This window comes from Streptopelia decaocto (genome assembly GCF_964273445.1).
Source record: "Streptopelia decaocto genome assembly, chromosome: 15".
Lineage (NCBI taxonomy): Eukaryota > Metazoa > Chordata > Aves > Columbiformes > Columbidae > Streptopelia > Streptopelia decaocto.
Genome location: NC_138670.1, coordinates 3,303,570 through 3,322,332, shown reverse-complemented (window position 1 = coordinate 3,322,332; position 18,763 = coordinate 3,303,570). Strand labels below are relative to the sequence as shown.

General features: G+C 53.0%; 1 protein-coding gene across 10 annotated transcripts in view; it reads right to left on the bottom strand.

The window, feature by feature from the left end:
• The window catches only part of NCOR2 (nuclear receptor corepressor 2), a 213,224-nt gene that overhangs the window by 107,278 nt on the left and 87,183 nt on the right, over positions 1 to 18,763 (bottom strand). For all 10 annotated transcript variants that reach the window (XM_082066400.1, XM_082066408.1, XM_082066409.1 and 7 more), the window contains exons 5-6: positions 4,333 to 4,512; positions 34 to 147 (exon numbers count right to left, since the gene is read on the bottom strand). In XM_082066400.1, coding sequence (XP_081922526.1) covers positions 34 to 147; positions 4,333 to 4,512 — 294 coding nt within the window. The remainder of the gene's footprint in view (positions 1 to 33; positions 148 to 4,332; positions 4,513 to 18,763) is intronic.

Here is an 18,763-nt window from a genome sequence, read left to right as displayed (position 1 = left end):
GCACGTCTGTACCTCCATTGTCTCCAGACTCACCCTGTTCTCGTCGTAGATGATCTGCACCAAGCTGCGATGTTTGGACTCGATAGGAGGCGGTGAGATGGGTTTTTCAGGCTCTGGTGGTTTGGCTGCTTCTTCCTCCAACTGTTGCTGTGGAAAGAAAAGGGGGAGGAGGAGGAGGGTGAGTCACAGCGAGAATCGCAGCCGTCCCTGTCCACACGAGACTCTCGGCGGTGCCATGGCAGAGGCTCCGGCTGCGAAGGGATGGGAGAGGGAGCAGAGCTGCCTAACAACCCCTGCCCCGCAAGCGCAGCACCGTCCTGCCCCAGGCACCCGGCCCTATGCTGCTGGGTTGGTGCTTTTTAGGCTTGGAGGATGAGGACCTGCCTTGAACAAGCCTCCTGGAGAGGGCTCGAGGCTGGAAATAACGATGTTACAGGAAACCCTTGAAGCAAAGCTCCAGCCCGGCTCCCTGCGGCTGCAGGCGGTGCAGGGGTGAGCAGCGAGGCTGCTCTCCACCTTCAGCTTCATCTCGCGGTGCTGTAGTTGGAGTAGACACCCCGGGATGACTGTTCACAATGAAACGCACCAGCTGCCCCCGCGCCACGCAGCCAAAGGAGCCAGTAAGTACGGCAGAGGAGGCAAGAACCCCGGGAAAGCTGACATCTCTGGACACGTGGCAGCCCGCCCGGCCAAGGGGAGAGACACAAAATGCTCAAGAGGGCATGGGACAGCACAGGACCCAGACACAGGCCACCAAGACACCCTCTGGTGAACTTTCATAGAGAGCCCAAGTACTCTGGTTGCAGCATTTCCTCCTTTCCTCCTGCCAGCACTGTAGGCTCCAGTGGCCCCTCTGTAACATGTGGGAACTCTGACCCGGAGAAGGCACCTCTGTCACTCCTCGCTCCAAAAACTCCAAAGAAAAAGCCACAAAAGGGATCAGTCAAATCCTCTACTTCTCTTGGGGAAAAAATAAGAGTGAGAAGCTTGGCTACATTGTTCTAGAAACCCACAAAAATCCTTCCAAGGGGTCAGGTGTGCTCTAAGTGATTTCAGACAAGAGGATTTGATGGTGTATCAGGAAACAAAAGTTTACCAGTAAATGAAGGCTCATTAAAAGCAGTTTGTTAAAAGAAAAAATACAAATCTAATTATAGCTGAAACACAGTAGAGAATTAAACTCCATTCTCCGTGGCATAACGCTGTCTGGTTATGAAAGCAGCAGATGCCAGAGGTAGGGATGCAGGCAGCACACCTACCACAGCAGGTTCAGCCACGACATAACCCCTGGGAGCTGTGGGAAATGGCAAAGCAAAATAGGTCAGGGTTCCCAGACACGGACAAAATGGATTTCTTAAAGGTCTGCCACAAAAGGCAGGCTGGGACGGTGACCTTTACGGGGAGAGAGGCGGGATGAGAGATGAGTCTTGACAGCTCCACACTCTCTCCCCACCCGCAGTGGTCGCTGCTCGACAGACCCTCCTCTTCCCAAAAGAAGCCAGCGAAGCGACGTTGAAGGGACCCAAGTTGCCGTGATGACCACAGCCCTGGCTCCTACAGCCTCCGCAGGCCAACCCGTGTCCAAGTGACATGGTGCCTTCTCCGGGTCAGAGTCCCCACACGTTACAGAAGGGCCACTGGAGCCCGCAGCGCTGGCAGGAAGGTGGGTGACATTTCAGAAAGACCCTGTCCCCATGTGTACCAGCCACTGTGCTGAAGGGACCTGCCTGACAAAGCCAAGGTCATTACACGCACCCAACTGCGTGGTGTTCAGCATCCATCCCCTGGGTACCGCGATGCTGCACCTGCCCAGGGGAGAGGAAAGGGCTTCTGGGCACAGGCGGCTCTGAAAACCACTTTACCAGAGGCGAGGGGAGAACAGAGGAAACTGGGACAGGAGACGGATGGAAGGGGAAACCCTGGAGCTTTTCCACCCGGCCGGTTCCACCTCCATCACCAGGTGGGAGTGTTGTACTCCGGAGAGGCTCCAGCACGGCTGCAGAGAACAGCCCCACAGCTAATTTCTCCTTCAGATACCCGGTACTGCTGCCAGGAATAAATGCATAAGGAGACAGAGGACTCAAGGAGAGATTTAAGCGCATATGGCACATGAACGAGCAGGGGGTGGCTGCTGGAGGTGGCCTCCTGCCAGGGGTGCGCACGGTTTGGGGAAGGTTTCTCAGCGTGCTGAAGGCGTTTGCTTCTTGAGAAGTCCATGCACAGTCGTCTTTGCCATTTCTGGAATGACCCAAAGAAAGAGATGGTGGATTTGGGTTGGCTGGGATTTTTTCTTTTTGCGCAGCCGTTCCACAGAATGTATTGAATTACCCTGAGAAGGCCTCCCAAAGACAGAGGGGAAAAGCATTAGGATACTCCGGCTGTGCACGATTTCTCCGCCGCCCGTTCCTGCAGCGGCGGTATCTGTTTCAGATTGCTTTCCCTGGCTCGTCTCTCTCCCGTGCTGACAGCTCAGATGCACAGATGGACAAAACGTTCCTGGAGGTTCCCAGACAGGACACCCCCCACCCCAAAAGTGCTTCCTCCCAGATGTCCCAGCTCTGCTGGAGGACTGGGCTGGGGAAGGATCCTGCTGCAGGGGAAAGCAGGAGGAGATGCTTCTTTTCCTGCCAACAGCCGCTTTCACCTTCTTCCCCACTCAGCCGAGCATTCTTGTGGGCAGGAAGAATTGTAAAATTCATTCAGAGGGAAGAAATAAAGTACCCAAGCAGCCAACAACAAGAAACCCATTTCCTTATGGAAGGACAGCTTGATTTTAACAGCAAGGAGCATATGCTGCTCCCGCCAGCTTCAACAGCAGCTCCTCAGCATCTCTGAAAAACATCAGGCAGCGGATCGGCAGAGTTGTCACCTCCCGGCTGCTGTGAGCGGGACCATCACCACCGTGCCGGGCACACATCCCGCTCGGGAAGCCTGTCCGGAGTGGGAAATGCCCATGGTTTGCATCCACATGCTCAAATAGGAGTTAAAAACGTGGACCAGCAGCCAGCGTGCCAGGTGTGAGAGGACACCCCCATTTTGCCTGGGCTCCCCAGGATGCCCAGGGGAAGCGCCAGCTTCACCCAGCTCCCTCCAAACCCAACCGGAGGAACCTCTGTGTGTTCCACTGCTCCAGAGCTGGCACATGGCGCTGATTCCTCCCACCCCCAGCACAGCTGCTGCTGGCCCCTCTTGGTCCCTCTCCCTAAACACTCAGTGGATAAAAAGCAACACACACAAAAAGGTCCTTCGCATTAATTAAACCACATTGTTTTGAAAACAAAACCAAAACATCCTGCTTCATTTTGCAGGAAAGAAATGGATAACATCTGATATGGGAAAATATAGGTCTGACGGGGACGAAGGTCGACTGCAGGCTCATCCTCAAGAACACTGACAGCCCAAGCGGGGGTTTGCTCCGTTCCCCAATTCCTGCCGCACGTGTTTCAGGAGAGGTCGCTCCTCTCGGACAGTTTGGGATTAGCAGCCAGCAGAGGGTTTAGAAACCGGCCCCAAGCAAAGGAAAAAACCCACTGGTAAGAGAAGCAGAGAGAAGCGATTTGCTTTAGCAAGTGAAAGCCTTTAAGTCTGTGGGTTTTTTCACAGACATCCACCAAGGTTTTGTCATATTAATCTCTTAATGGGTTTATGGTAATTGTATACATGGCAACATCGAGCTGGCAATCCTTGTGCTGGGGAGAGCTCTTGTGCAGGGGTAAAGCACCAACCAAGACGATCAGATTCAAATCCCCGGCTCAGACGCAGCCCTGCCCGGGGCTGGACAAGCCACGGCACACGGCTGCGGAGCCGCAAAGCCCTGGAGAAGGGGGACAGAGGCACTGGGAGGGCCATCCGGCCACAGCAGCGACGTTTTAGATGGCCCAGTGCTACAAGAGCGGCAGCAACAGCACCGGGGAGAGACACTTGCTGGAAAGAAAAATGAAAAGACCTCGGGCAGAGGACGCGGGCAACCCAGGCTGCACTTCCAGCTCTGCCACTGAATGCGTGTGTGACCGCAGGCAAGTCACCAAGGATTTTTCTCCCTTTAACGTACTCTGGTGTGCAAAAGAGCCCACAAACTGGGTTTCCAGAAGTTCCCTCATCTTGCAACTACCAGCTGCTGACTGCGGGCACAGCAGCAACTGCCCCATGTCATGCCAGGGAGCATGGGCACAGACAGACCGTCCTGGTGGCAACACAGACTGTCCTGGTGGCAACACAGACCGTCCTGGTGGCACTGCCACTTCCCCTCTGCGGACGCGCGTGGGCAAGGCCAGGGCGCAGGACAGCACGCAGCAGCGAGGATGTGTGCTCCCCTCTGGACCACAGACTTACCTGCTTCTTCTTCAGCTTGGAGATCTGCTGCTCCACCATGGTGATCTCCCGGTCCACGCGGTCCATGTTCTGGATGAGCTCCTCCTTGGACAGCCGGGCCGGCAGCAGGTCCAGCTCGGCCTCGGGGTGCGCGGGGCTCACAGGGGACACGGGCTCCAGTTTGCCAGACAGGCCACGATCCTGGGGAGCACAAAACAACCAGGTCAGCTCCTTCCCAGGAGACTTTGGATGCTCCTCTCATCCTCCCACAGCAGCTGCCAGCGCTCCCTGGCCCATTCCCAGCCTGAGACACACACCCCCTCCAAAAAACCTGCTCGGCTCAGCAGCACCAGCTGCCAGATCACATCACCCAAGTTCTCTGCAGCCTCCAATGTCTCTGGAGAGCACCAGGTTAGTCTCCAACAGACATGACAGCAGCTCTTCCTCCTGCCAAAGCCTCAGAGGCTCCCGCTACCTTCAGTACCACCCACGTTCCTGCAGGATCAATAAATCCATCCGTATTCACCATCCATCCCTTCACATCTCAGCAGCCAGCTCAAGGCTGCATCTTCTCAACACAACATGAGGTAGAGCAGCATTAACCATGTCAAACAAGAAGGGGCTACGCGGGCAGCCCCCAGGGGAGAGGGGACCCCCAGCTCCTTCAGGGAGGTCCCCTTCCACCTCTTGTTAAATGCTGGGGGGAGCTCAGAGTGTTGGACATCGAAAGCATCCATTCAATAATAGAGGAAATGGGGATGGGTGAGGTCAGCTGAGATAAAAATAAGACTGAATTGATGAACGCCACCTTTCTAAATTCCAGGTCAAGAAGCTCTCAGCTCAACAAGACTCTTCAAAAATCAGAAACCACCGGTACCCCCGAGCACCCCGCGGTCACAACGCCTCCCCACATCCTCATTCCAGCCCTTCTTGTGGATGGCATCACATCTGCCAACTTCCAGAAGACGTTTCCCACCAAAGAGGTCATGTCCCAAGAAACCAGCATCCTTCACTGGCGCCCTCCTCCTCCTCCCTGCTAAACCCAGCTCTAGCTAAGCCAGCGAGGGAGGAACCACCGCTGGGTGCAGCTTGAAGGCGTCAACATCCTTCCCACTGCTGCCATCAAGGGACAGGGAGCCAAGGAGCAACCTGAAATCCCCGCTCACTGTCTCGTTTTGCTTTCCCAGGATTAGACACCAAAATTCGCCAGCCTACTGCATAATTGGGGGAGTTTATTGGTGGTTTTTGTTTGTTTTGGTTTGTTTTCCGAGCAAGATTAGCAGGACAACCACAAAAAGCAAGAGATACATTAGGTGCTCGTAACATCTTGTTTGGAACTGGCCTGTAGGCGGGTAGGTTTTTCTAAAGGAAAGCAGCCAAAAATGCAGGAGAGAAAGACTTCTCTCTGTGCACATGAAACAAGAGACACCAACTCACAACTGCCAAGAGGCAAGACAGGGCATCTTTAAACTCCTGCTTGGCACAAAACCCTTTGGAAACCTGGTTTCTGATACATTTTTCTCTTTTTACCTTGCAGAATCAGAAATGAAACAGCAATAAAGCTGAATAAGGGGAATAGCTGCAAGTCACAGCACAAAAACCATCATCATCTAGTATTAGGAGATGATTATAGCAATAGAGAGAGGCAATGTCCCTGGACCTCAAACAACCAGTCACTGTCATTTCGCAAGCACCTTTTTAAACAGAAGAAATGACGAGCAGCAAGAAGGAAAAACCAAAATAAAACTCTTGCCTGTGCAACGGTGAAGTCCATAAAGCAGAGCTCCCGCATTTATACAAGGCACAAAGAGGCCCTTCTTCTACATCACAAAAGTGAGTTGAAAAGGTTTGCCAGGACCAGAGTCCACCCAGGGCCAGGAGTGGACTCTGATGGACACAGACATTTTAACTCTGTTTCCTTGCACCCTCAAGAAGCTGCTCAAAATACATCCCTCCGCTTCAGACTGTATCATAGCCAGGCTCTGAACAACTGCAGTGCGAAACGTGAAATTCTTCTTATTAACATGAAGTCACAGACTTCGAAACCAGCATGAGCCGGGAGAGCTGGAATAAATCTGCTGGAGGGAAGAAAACAATTACTGCATTACTCAAGTTGATATTTTCTCAGTAATTATACTGTTTCCATGTGATTTGTTTTTATACACGGCTAACAGCTACTGTAGTTCCTGTTTATTCCTGGACTTATTACTATGTGATTTGTACGATAACAAGGGTGGGCGAGCGGGGGGCAGAGGCTGCACAAACCTTCCCACAGCCAGAGGAGACGCTGCCGGTGAAGAAAATTATCACCGACGAGTCTATCGAAGAGCAGGGCCAGGCTTGGCGGGTGTGCTTCTTCTACACGCTTTTAATCCCAGCATAAATAACGTTAACGGAGCAAGCCTGATACATGCTATTAAGCCACGGCTTATAGGGGAGAAAGAGGTGAAAGAAAAAGGATAAGCCAACTGCCCATCAGTGCCTTGAAGAACAAAACCCAACTCTTGCCGCACAAGCCATTTTGGCCTTTCTGACCCCCTGACCGCACCAGCTGCCTCCTCAAGGCTACGCTGCTGGAGCTCAAAGCCCCTACAGCCCCAGCTATGCCGGGTGGCACCAGCGCGTACCGAGGAACCGGGATCCGCAGGAGCTCCGCACGGCACCACGGTGCTTGCAGTAAGTCCTGGTCTCTCTCTGCCTTCCTAAATCAGATCATTAGTGATGTTCCACCAAGCCCAGGACAAAGAATTAGGGGTGCCAACATCACCTCTTCCACAGTCTGTTCGCTTGCTAATTATCAGCCGGCAGCAGCGTTTTGTGCTGGAGCGCCGGGAGGGATGAAGAGGTGTCATCCGCAGCTCCTGCCCACTCACACGTCCCACGTCCCCGCAGGCTGGAGAGGGTTCCAAAAGCAGGCACGATGGGCTGGGGCTGCTCAAATTAATTCCCCGCAAGGACATAATTCACAAAGGGAAGGCTTGTGATCAGTGCAGCCTGCAAAGGATGTCTCCATCACCCGGGATGGCTCCATCACCCGGGATGGCTCCATCACTTGAGACTCACGTGGCAGCACAGAACCAGAGAACATCGCTGAACTCCGCCAACTACAAACAGTCCTCAAAACCCCATGGTGCGACGCTGTGCCACACACAGGGACAGCAGCTTGTCCTCCCTGTCCAGACCCCGCTCAGAGCGGCATCGCGCACCCTGCATTGAGAACGGAGCAGGAGAGCCAACACCCCACGCCTCCATCCATCAGGCTTTAGGGCAAAACTATACATATAAAACTTCTAGATGGGCCAAATACAGACTAAAGGATTTTTGTTAAATGGGAAAAGTGTCTAAACCATTCCAGTGTATCAGCAGTCCCAAGATTACACCACTCATGGGCAGAAAAGCCAAAGGGGCTGAAAACCAACATCTCATTTCCCCAGGGAGACGCGCGAGTCCGGAGCCAGAGAGCCTGGGCAGTCAAAAGTACATCGAGTTATTGCAATTGTTTTGTTCGTGACCATCTGCTGCGCTAATGGCTCTTTCAGCCTCCCAACCCTTCAAACTCAAGACTAACGAGCCATCTAAAGACAAACCTGAGTTTATTTCCTTTTTTTTTTTTTTTTTTAAATCTGTGACTTTATGAGAAGGCCGATGAAATTCCTTTCCCCTGTAATCCAGCTGAATTCCACACAGCCAGGGCAGAAAACATCCCAACAATTTCTAAGCTTGCACGAAAAGTAGGTCAAAAAACTTCCCCGATGTTTCAACAGCTTGAAGCAATTTAATTGCAAAACCAGTACCAAATGCTGACCCTCCCTCCCCACCCCCAGCAGCAGATTTACGAGGGTGGTAAAACCTCACCAGCGAGTGCTACGGTTAAATGCACTAAGCAAAGCCTAGTATCTGGTCTTGCAAAACTTGCTTCTGCTAAAAAAACCCAACAAAAACAGCAACAAAAGCGCCGTTCCACAGCGTTATAGTGAACAGATGCTGCTCAGGATCGCAGAATCGCAGGGTCTGACAGAAGCTCCAGCAAACGCGGCTCATGGACAAGAATAATGCATTGAATCCAGCAAACCTCGCTCAGGCAAACTCCCAGCTACACCGACAAATGGATGTTGTGCCTCTCATTAGCTTCTTGCATTTCCCCATTAGCGGATGATAATTGCATTGAATGCTTACGTTCCCTACTGACTTTGCAGGAGTGATGAATTCTCACATACTCATTACAAAGAGGAGCTAATCACTCCACCTCTCATTAAGACCCGCCCAACTTCTGCAGCACTGGATTTTCAGCTGAACCTGAGTTTGCTAAAACATTAACTTTCTGGACTAAAATTTTCCATGTTGAATATTCGCTTCAGGCATTTTTAGCCTTTTTTTTGGTTGTTGTTCTAAATACTAAATTTCAGCCAAAACAACTCTGCTGCTTCCAAGAACAAGTTTACAGGAAAACATGCCTTTCTGCAACGTTCAGAAAGATTCTGGGAACCTCTTCTTTGAGCATCTTTGCCGCAGTTGATACATCTGGCGAGACTGCTCTGTGCCAGTGATTGGCCTTTTGTTAACTCTGAAAGGGTGGCCAAATAAATACATTAAGAAATATCTCATTTTGGTGCTTGTGTAGGGGAACGTTGAACTGATCAAGCAAGTGTAGTGGGGTTCTGGGGAGCTCCAGGTCATGAGGGGGAAAAGAAGAGAGGAGGAAAAAAGAAGAGAGGAGGAAAAAAGAAGAGAGGAGGAAAAAAGAAGAGAGGAGGAAAAAAGAAGAGAGGAGGAAAAGAAGAAGAGAGGAGGAAAAGAAGAAGAGAGGAGGAAAAGAAGAAGAGAGGAGGAAAAGAAGAAGAGAGGAGGAAAAGAAGAAGAGAGGAGGAAAAGAAGAAGAGAGGAGGAAAAGAAGAAGAGAGGAGGAAAAGAAGAAGAGAGGAGGAAAAGAAGAAGAGAGGAGGAAAAGAAGAAGAGAGGAGGAAAAGAAGAAGAGAGGAGGAAAAGAAGAAGAGAGGAGGAAAAGAAGAAGAGAGGAGGAAAAGAAGAAGAGAGGAGGAAAAGAAGAAGAGAGGAGGAAAAGAAGAAGAGAGGAGGAAAAGAAGAAGAGAGGAGGAAAAGAAGAAGAGAGGAGGAAAAGAAGAAGAGAGGAGGAAAAGAAGAAGAGAGGAGGAAAAGAAGAGAAGGAAAAGAGAGGAGGAAAAAGGCTGATCTGGAAGGACCTTCCTGGCACGCGTGTTGTGCTCCGGGCCAACAGCAACAAGTGAGGAGGTGCAGGAGTCGTGGTCTGGCCAGCAGGTAAAGCCCGAGACCACCCACCAAAGGTTTGCATGAGAAAGGCACCAGGTACATCAGCCACCCGCTTAAGCACGTGTCAAAATCCTACACCAGGATATTCAGAACTTCAGTGACTAAGACATCCCATTGGTTTATAGAGGCCAAAAGGACGAGGCTGCCCCGAGCTCACCAAAACACTTGGGAGGCACAAAACACCTCTCTTAAAAAGGAGCGAGCTGTGAAAAACGCCTCCCATTACATTAAACACAAAGGTAGGGAGGCAAATTTTTAATGGCCCAGTTTGAAGCCCGGCCAGGGTGGTGGGGTTAACACCTCCCGGCTTGGCAGAACCAGACGGCAAAGGCGGCGGAGCAGCTCTCGGCTCCTGCCACAAAGCAGCCGGTCCCTGGGGCTCCAGCCTCCCTCGGCTTCCCTGGAACCGCCTGCAGGTTTCACAGGAGCCTCTGAGTCACTGCCACGACTTCCACGGAAACGCAGGACGTGGTAACGCGGCCTCACGTGCCCATCGCCCTCTCCTGTTGTTGCATTTCTCCCCACGCTGGCAGGAGGGTTCCCCAAAACACCCCAAAACCTCCTCCAGCAGCCCAGGAAGCACCTCCTCACCAAACCCAACAAACCCCAGAGGAACGTAACACTTATTCTGTGCTTTTCAAAGTTTTAGCCTCCTACTTTATTTTTATTTATTATTATTGGGTTTTTTGCAACACAACCATCCTCTTTCAGCTGCCACACGCACTAAAGCAAGGTCTGAGTCTTTCCAGGACACCAACCGCACAGGGATGGAGCATTAAGGTCCACGTTAACAGCAGCGGACACATTCCCTCCCATCTGGGGATGCTGGAAGAGTCCCCCCCAAATCCCAGCTGGTCCTCAAGAAAGCAGAGGGCCCTCAAGCCTCAGGTGCCAGGCTAAAAGTACAATGGAGTTCACCTTTTGTACAAAAAGCTTTTGCAGAAAAAAACCCCTAATTTATAGTAGTACAATACTCAAGTGGAAGCACAAAAGCCACCGCGGTGTGACAATGCACCAGCACGCGTTGGGCCCGCAGAAGCGGGGAGGGCAGCAGGACCCCAGCCCGGCCGAGCCCCCCGAATCCCCAGATTCCCGCCCTGCACCCCAGGAAGCTCTGGCTCATTCACGGGGTGACACCAGGTGCATCCTCCAGCACGTGGGCAAACACACAGGAGGGAAAATCCACCACTGAAAAACCTCAGTTATTTAAAAATAAAAAATCGAGGGGAAATGAAAAGACAAAAGCCCTTCTCAGCCTGCTGTTATCAAGCAGAGGAAATGAGACTTCTAAGGCTCCCATTCAGAGAGGAGTGTGGGGGAGAGAAATCCTACTCCAGACGCACTTGAGGGAACAGCTTTTGAAATGGAAATGTTGCTCTTCAGAAACATTTGAATTTCCTGCTATTGCCAGGAGGAGGAAGGAGGCAGAGGAGGGACCAGGGGCTCCCCAGCCCTGCAAATCCAAACGGGGGACACCGGGGCAGCCCAGTCCGGGGGGATGTGTCAAAGGAGTTAACCTGGACCAGCACCCGGTATTAAGTCACCTTGACAGGACATTGGGTTTAGAGGGGAAGCAAGGGAACGAATGAAGACAGCTCTAAGCACCGCTGCAAGCAAGACAGACCTAAAAGCTGCTCGTGCTCCCTCCCTCCATCCTCCCTGCACAACCATCAACCAAATTATTTTTGCCCTGAATCCTGGCTGCTGAGCTGGCTGCTGAGAAAGGGCTTGAATGAGAAAGCAAACTCAAGCAAGACACAAGACTATTTTAGGGGTGGTTGAGACGCGTTGTGCAGCCAACCTGTTGAAGCCTGTTGAACTCACCATTTGCTTTGGCATCTTTGCTTTAAGTGGGTGCTGGCCCATGGTCCCCAACATGTTCACTGGACACAGCGGGGATATCAACTCTGCCCAACCCAACCACCAGCCCATACAAACACATCACAGAATAGTCTGGGTTGAAGGGACCTCCCAGCTCCCCCAGTGCCCCCCCTGCCATGACAGGGACATTTCACCAGCTCAGGTTGCTCAGAGCCCCGTCCAGCCTGGCCTGGGATGTCTCCAGGGATGGTTCATCCACCACCTCTCTGGTAACCTGGGCCAGGCTCTCACCACCCTCAGAGGCAACAATTTCTTCCTCATGTCCAGCCTGAATCCCCCCTCCTTATTTTACAACCATCTCCCCTTGTCCTACCGCAACAGCTCCTGCTGAACTGCACCAGCCGTGGTCCCAAAGCACCCAGGATGCACGGGGGATGGACAGGGCCCCGTGCTGACACCGCTGTGCATGGCGAGAGGCGGGTGCAGCCCCCCGCACGTCCCCCGACGCGGGCTGCACCGGCCACGGGAGCCAGCGCCGGCTGCGCTCAGTGGTTTGCAGTGCCAATAACTGTGTGGACACGTGGAACGGGGTGCCCCAACACTCGTTGAGTAGCCGTTTCCTTCTCTTTTTCCACCCAGAGGCTGGATCCTGAGCCGCGTTGGCAGCAGGCGGGGGTGGCAGTGCCGGCTGTCCCCAGCGCTGTCCCCAGTGCTGTCCCCACGGCCGGCGGGGCAGGAAGGTGGGAGGAAAGAGCACCCCCAGGAGCAGGAAACGCAGGCGGGTGCAGGTCCAGACACGGGCCAGCAGCCCGACAAGCCCAGAAAAGCGTGCAAAACAAACCTTTCAGGAGCGTTTTGAATACATTTGGAGATTTTTTTCTGCCATAATATATTCCCCCCTCTATTCAGCAGGTAGAGACAGTCTCAGGGTGCAGGAACCATCACGGTGTCTTCAAGCCCAACACTCCTCAACCATCACTCAGCTTCATGATTAGAGCAAGACTGACCAAGGAAGCACCAAATACCAACAACAGCGCCAGGTAAAGCAGCTTCCGAAGGCTCAGGGCAGAAGCACCATTTCTAATTGCAAATGGCTGTGGGAGTCACTCGAACTGCAAACCCCTGCCCAGGCTGGTCCTGCGGAAACGCATGAAGCACCCGTGTCTCCGGGCCAGGGTGTTACAGTAAAAAACCCCGAACATCTCGGCTCCCAGAACAAGAATAAGCTCACAGTGAATTTGTTATTATCTGTTAGCAAAGCAGCAGCTTCCCACCAAGGCTGGAATTTCCATCTTGGTTTGGCAGGCACAGGGCTGTGAAATGATTACTGTGTTTACTTTTCCTTTGCTAACTATAAAATCCCATTCCACCGCCCTGCCAAGAATGACTGAAGCTAATAAAATTCAGGCATTTGGAAGAAAGCAATAATAAACCTCCCTTTTGGGGCCTTTATGATGAAATTTCCCCGCTCTGATCAGCGATTATGCTGTATTCATGAACACTAGTGATGTCTCCAAGTGCACCCAGATTGACTCAAATCAATATTTAGCTTTGCTCGAGACTGTAAGTCTTTCTCCGTGTGGCTGCTGAAGGCAGGATCGCTGAACTGCACAGCCAGGAGAAGCCTTTGAAAAAACAGCTTACAAGTAGGTAGGGCAGCATATATGTGTATGTGCACATGTAAAAAATGTAGGCTTTTCAATTACTTAAAAAACAGTGAAAAAGTATATACACACAAAACACGCATGGATGCGTGAATTTACATATCCCTCTCCAAATATATTGAAAGGTATTAGTAGAATGTACACTATATATCTATATACACATACCTGACTATTCTTCAGTAGCTTTTAGTGTTCGAAATGCCGTAATGTTCCTGTGTTACATCTGCCACTCTGTCAAGGCAGAAACACAGAGCTGCTGGGGGCAATCTGCTCTGCGTCTCCCCTGCGATGGCTGGTGCGAGATAAAGTAACACAGACCTGAAAAACAGCCTCAAGTAAAGGTCTGCGCTTGGTTTGGCCGCGTAACCACGCGGGATGGCTTGATTTGCGCTCGGCAATGGCTCTTTCTCAAGCAGCCATGGGAACGATGGCATCCAAGGCGAGATCAGAAGGCAGAAACGATCGCTGCTGCTCCTCGGGGAACAGCGCAGGGAGGAGAGAAATCCCTTGGCAGGGCAGCGATCGGAGCAGGCTGCTCAAAGGCAAGTCTAGGACACATCACCGTGCACGCAGAGCAGGTGACAAAGTGCCCGCTGTGGCCTTGGCGGGGGTGCTGGGGACTCTGCAGCCCCAGGGGGTCCCCTGGGGATGTGGTGGAGGCACCAGGCACCCCATCCTCTGCCACAAGGCACTGCCAAGGGACAGCGCTCCCCGTGTCCCCTGCTTCCCGCCGGAACACATCCTGCACTCGGGATTAAAGGGGCTGCCAGCCCTGGGCGGGAGGACGGCGAGCAGGAGCTGGGCTGATCGTGGCTGCATGCAGAAGGTGCTTGGACGAAGCCCTAAGATGACCAAAGCATAACAACATCTAGGCCAGGACCTTGAGGAGGTGGTTCAGATCATTTCATCCCTCGCTGCCTCCCCGCCACTAATTTCTGCTTTCAATTCACCAAAGCAGGGGTAGGACACCTCGCTCCTGCTGGGCAAAAGCGCGTTTCCGAGGGCAGAGGGAGCAGCTCCGCCGCGCTCCCGCTCCCCACCCGCCTGCAAGAAAGGTGCCAAGAATTAGAATTACATTTTTCACGAGCAGCAGAACAAGCCAAGGGCCTGTCAGCTTGTCCTAAAACAACCCCTCTCCGCTCGCCCAGCGCGCAGCCAGCATTCCTGACGCACACCAGTGTCCAGCGCCCCTCGGCCCCCCCGTGCGGAGCATCTCGTGGTGGAGCAAGCCAGAAAACCCTCCGAACGTTCTCCGTCTAAAACACAGCCAAAGAGTTTTTGTTTAAAAAGCAGATTTGCGTCCAAAAAGAAAGGAGGTTTTCAGCGAGCGACTGTAACTAGGCCCTCTGGCACTCGACAGCTCCTCTCTTGTTATCGATGCTGAGGGTGTTGTTAAGGGATGAGGCTCCGCGAAGCACGGACGTGAAATCACGGAGCTTTAGCAAGAGCTGTTGCCATGTTCAGTACGTTATTACAGCTCCATCACCACAGGCACAAAGAGCAGCAACTCCCCTCTGCCAAATCCATCTCTGAAATCACTTCCCCACCCCGTCCCCTCCAGCAGCAGCAGAAAAACACCATCCATTGGTGCTGCATCTCCACGGCTTTCCAGCCGGCGTCGGGAAGGAAGGATTTAGCACAAAATACCCTCCTCCTCCAAACACAGCACGTAAAATTAATCTGATCGGTGTCACAACGCGCTGGCTTTCGTTGCGTGAGTCAGAACCGTGGATGGGCTGCGTTTCATAACAGTGGAAAAGTACAGCCCCAAAAGTGTGCTCGGGGCTGCATGTTCGCCGAGAAGACACCTGAGCTGCTCCCACCAAACCTCCATGGAAGAGGAGAGGTGCGCAGGGTGCTGAACGAGGAGGCTCCACCTCCATCTGCCATCGGTGACAACCTCCTGCTGCTCTGTCACCTCCACTAACCAGCCAGATCACAGGGAAGCAGGAAGAATCACGTACCCCATCCCGGAGTGCGCGGGGATCCCAGAGACGTGGGCAAGAGAAGATCAGGCTGAGACTGCAGGGGAGGAAGAAAACACCCAGGACATCACTCTTGGTACCTGGGCTGAATTCTTCACTGGAAATTTATTCCAGGTGGGAGTTTCTTTTTTACCACAAATGTGCAAAAATGGATTGAGAGGCGGCACAGCCGTCCTCACCTGCACCATCCCCGAGCTTTGGAGCAACCACAGGAGCCCCGTGCCAGGTCCTGCCACAGCAACCCGTGTCCTACGTCCCAACTGAGGACTGACCAAGTTAAGTAGGAAATTATAACAGCTTTGCTGTCCTGCATTTCCAGGACATAACAGGGCATGTGAGAATCCTTGCTGTTAAAGAAAAAATAGGCACACGTAACAGATGTACAAACACTTCAAAGATGGAGAAGAAAAATCTCCATGAATCCACAGAGCACACGCAGCTCCCAACGCTGCCGTGCTGCAAGCAGAAAGAGCCGGCAATATTTCTTCCAATTACAGGGGTGAGACACAGTCAAGGGACTGACTTTCCCTCAAGCAGATCAGGTGAGATGTTGCACTGCGCGAGCCTTGCGATATTGACTGAACGGAACAGAAAAGTCCAATTATGTAAATGATGAAGCAGGCTCCCGAGAAGCAGCCAGCCTTATCACGCCGCCTTCTCCACCGCTACGGCTTGAAAGGCAATTTAAAAGGTTGTTTTGGATGTCGATCACCGCAAATGAGCCGAAGAAGTGCAAAACAACCACCTGCGCTTGAGGCACCGTCAGTTTGCGGTGGGTTTTCCAGCCGTGTTGAGCCTCGGCCCTGCGCCCGGTGGCTTGGGGACAGACGGGGGCCAGCGCAGGACACAGCCAGGCTGTGGGCAGCTCGGGGAAGGTCAAGTTCAGTTTTACATCCTGCCCCCGGATCACTTCCACAGCCCACGAGGGCTTTACCTGCTGTGCCTGAGCCTCTCAGGCCACAGCTCAGCTCTCCAGCCATGGGAAATTCAGCTGAAAAATGGAATAAAATCAGTTGTTTTGTCAATCTCAGTGCTCCTGCCCTTTAACCTCCTGCCCCAGGGCCGGCTGGAGGAGCCAAACATCTCATAAGGACCATGCAGTGCCTGGTAACATCGGCTTTTCACGTGAAACCCGCGTGAGTCCGTGCGTGGACGGAGCATCCTGCTCCAGGTACAACACCCCTCCGGCTGTTTGCTCCCCCGGCTTCCCACCCCAAGCCGGTGCACGGTGCTGACGAGTCCCCTCCCGGCACGGCCGCGGCACAACGGGGGACGGTCCCCTCCCGGCACAACGCCGCAGCAGCCGGACGGGGTGCCCGGCAGAGATGAGCCCTGCAGGTGTGCGAGATCACGGGCAGGTGAGCAGGAGTCCACACATTCACACGCATCCTCCTGCCATTCGGAAACGATCTTTGGAGCAGCCCGGAAAGCAGGGGAAGGGAGAAATCCAGCCAAAAGTGTTTGTGCTGTGACAAGGCAAAAAATGCAAATATTTCAGCTTTTAAATATGTTTGGAATGGCAGAGAATGCCAACATCTCCCTCATCTTCCCAGAAATAGCTTTTGAATCATTGCTGCCCTAACTCAAAGTCCTCCCTCCCCCACCCCCGCCCCACCGAATGGTTTTTGCAATCAGATTTTTATCAGGCACAAGTCGACAGCGTGAACAACCACCCGAACAACCACCCGGCAGACGGGTGGATGTCGAACACGTAGCATGAGGATCCTCCTACAGCTGCTGAACCCGACAACCCCGCACCCTCGCTGCCGATGGGCACCCAACCGCAGCACCGGCCCCGGGACCACGGGGAAAGCACGGGGAGTTCAGAAGAAACGCTGCTCTGCAGAGAAAGGAGGACAAAGGCAGGAAAGACGTAGGTACATTTGCACCCGCTAAAACTGCTGCATTTCACAGCTCAGACCTGAGGACAGAGGCACTTCAACAGGAGTCTGTTCCTCCAAGAAGGGGTTGGGAGGCCACACGCCACGTGTGGGCTTTGCAGTGAGCACCCTGCAGTCCTTAGGGTGACAGTTTTTCTTCTTGTGGTAAGATGTTTGAGGCATTTCACCCTTCACAGGGTGAGAATTATTTTTCTTCTCATGGCAAGTTGTTTGAGGCGTTTCAGCTTTCACGAGGCTGATGGAGCCGCACACGGCGCTGAGCTCTGCGCCTCACCTGGGTTTCGGATAACCCGGAGCAAACATGCAGCCTTGCCGTGTCCCCAATCCATCGGTGCTACCACCACATCCCACGGGGCTCGCCAGCAGCCACCCACCAGCCTCCCCACCTCACCAGATGTGGGCACAAGCACATCTGGCCAAGGAAACAGCTCCCTCTCCTGCAGCAGAGGCGCACGGCCAAGGAGGGCACCCCTGTCGCTGGGTCCCCGCTTGCAGACGTTCATCAACAGCCCCAGTAACGAGCCCAGAGCTCCTTTTCCCAAGCGAACCACCACTTCTGGCAGGGACGGGACAGCCCAACGTGACCCATGCTGAAGACTCGGAGGCTACGTGAGGGCACGTGCCTGGGACGGCCAACGCTCGCAGCTTCGTTTCCTTCTCCAGCCCCTCCGCGCTATTGTTCCGCGGCAATAAATCACGGGGAGGCGCTGGAATTCAGGGCTGGTTTCTGCAGGAGGAAGCCCAGGGTGCAGGAACCGAGATGCCGCCTCACTTGTGTTGTTCGCTGATGCCCTCGGCTGCCGCGCTCGGAGCACCGCGGCTCTCCCAGCCCAAAGCACGGCTGCTCCTCCGCCCCCTCCGCTCCCTTCCCCCAGCACTGGATTACTCAATTAGAGATTATGCTTTTGCCAGTTCCCTCCAAGCCAACTGGGGCCCCTGCCAAGGTCAACACAAGTTCCAGCCAGTTTCATTAATAACTGCAAGACCAACCCACTGGAAACTCTGAGAGGTTAATCCCAGCAACAGATCAATGTTCCCATAACAAAGCCACGGAGCAGAAACGCGACTGGTGAATTACCAGCCCAGTTATCCGTGCTGGGAGCTGCGGGTCTGTCCTTCCGAGCATCCCTCCCCATGCTGGGGCAAACCCCATGGCAGGAGACCCCAACCTCCCACTCCTCTGCGCATTCAACAAGGGATGGAACAGCTCCCAGCGCTCCCAAAGCTCCGGCGAGGGGGACATGGGGCTCCCAAAATGCCTTTGGGTTGTCCTGGGTGCCGGGGCTGGCATTAGCGGCTCGCCAAGAGCCTTTCCATCCCACAGCCTGGCTTCCAGGGGTTCATTGTAAATCAGGCTCTGGAACGGGCAGCCAGTGTGAAATTTGGCATGTATGCTGCTGGCTTCAATGCATCATTAAAAAGGCATTTGAAATGTGTTAATTCCTCCTTTTTCAATTAATTCCTTTTAAAGCTACATTAACGTGCATCAAAGCAAAATACCCTTTGCCCTAATTTCTGCTTTGCTGTACGTATTTCCTGGTCTTGGTGCTGTCTTTTCCAAGAGTCCCCCCGCTTTTCTTATTCCAGGTTTTAGTCTGCAGCACAACAAAAACACACAGAAAGGGAAGAAATTAAAACCCTTCAACAATGTAAAGCAGAGTCCAAGTCCTAACAACACACAGCTTCTTAATAGCCTTTTTCCATCCCTAGTTGTTAATTATTTGACAAAAGAGGGAAGTGGCATTGTCCCTTGTACAGATGGGGAAAATCTGAGATATGGAAAGGGAAGAGA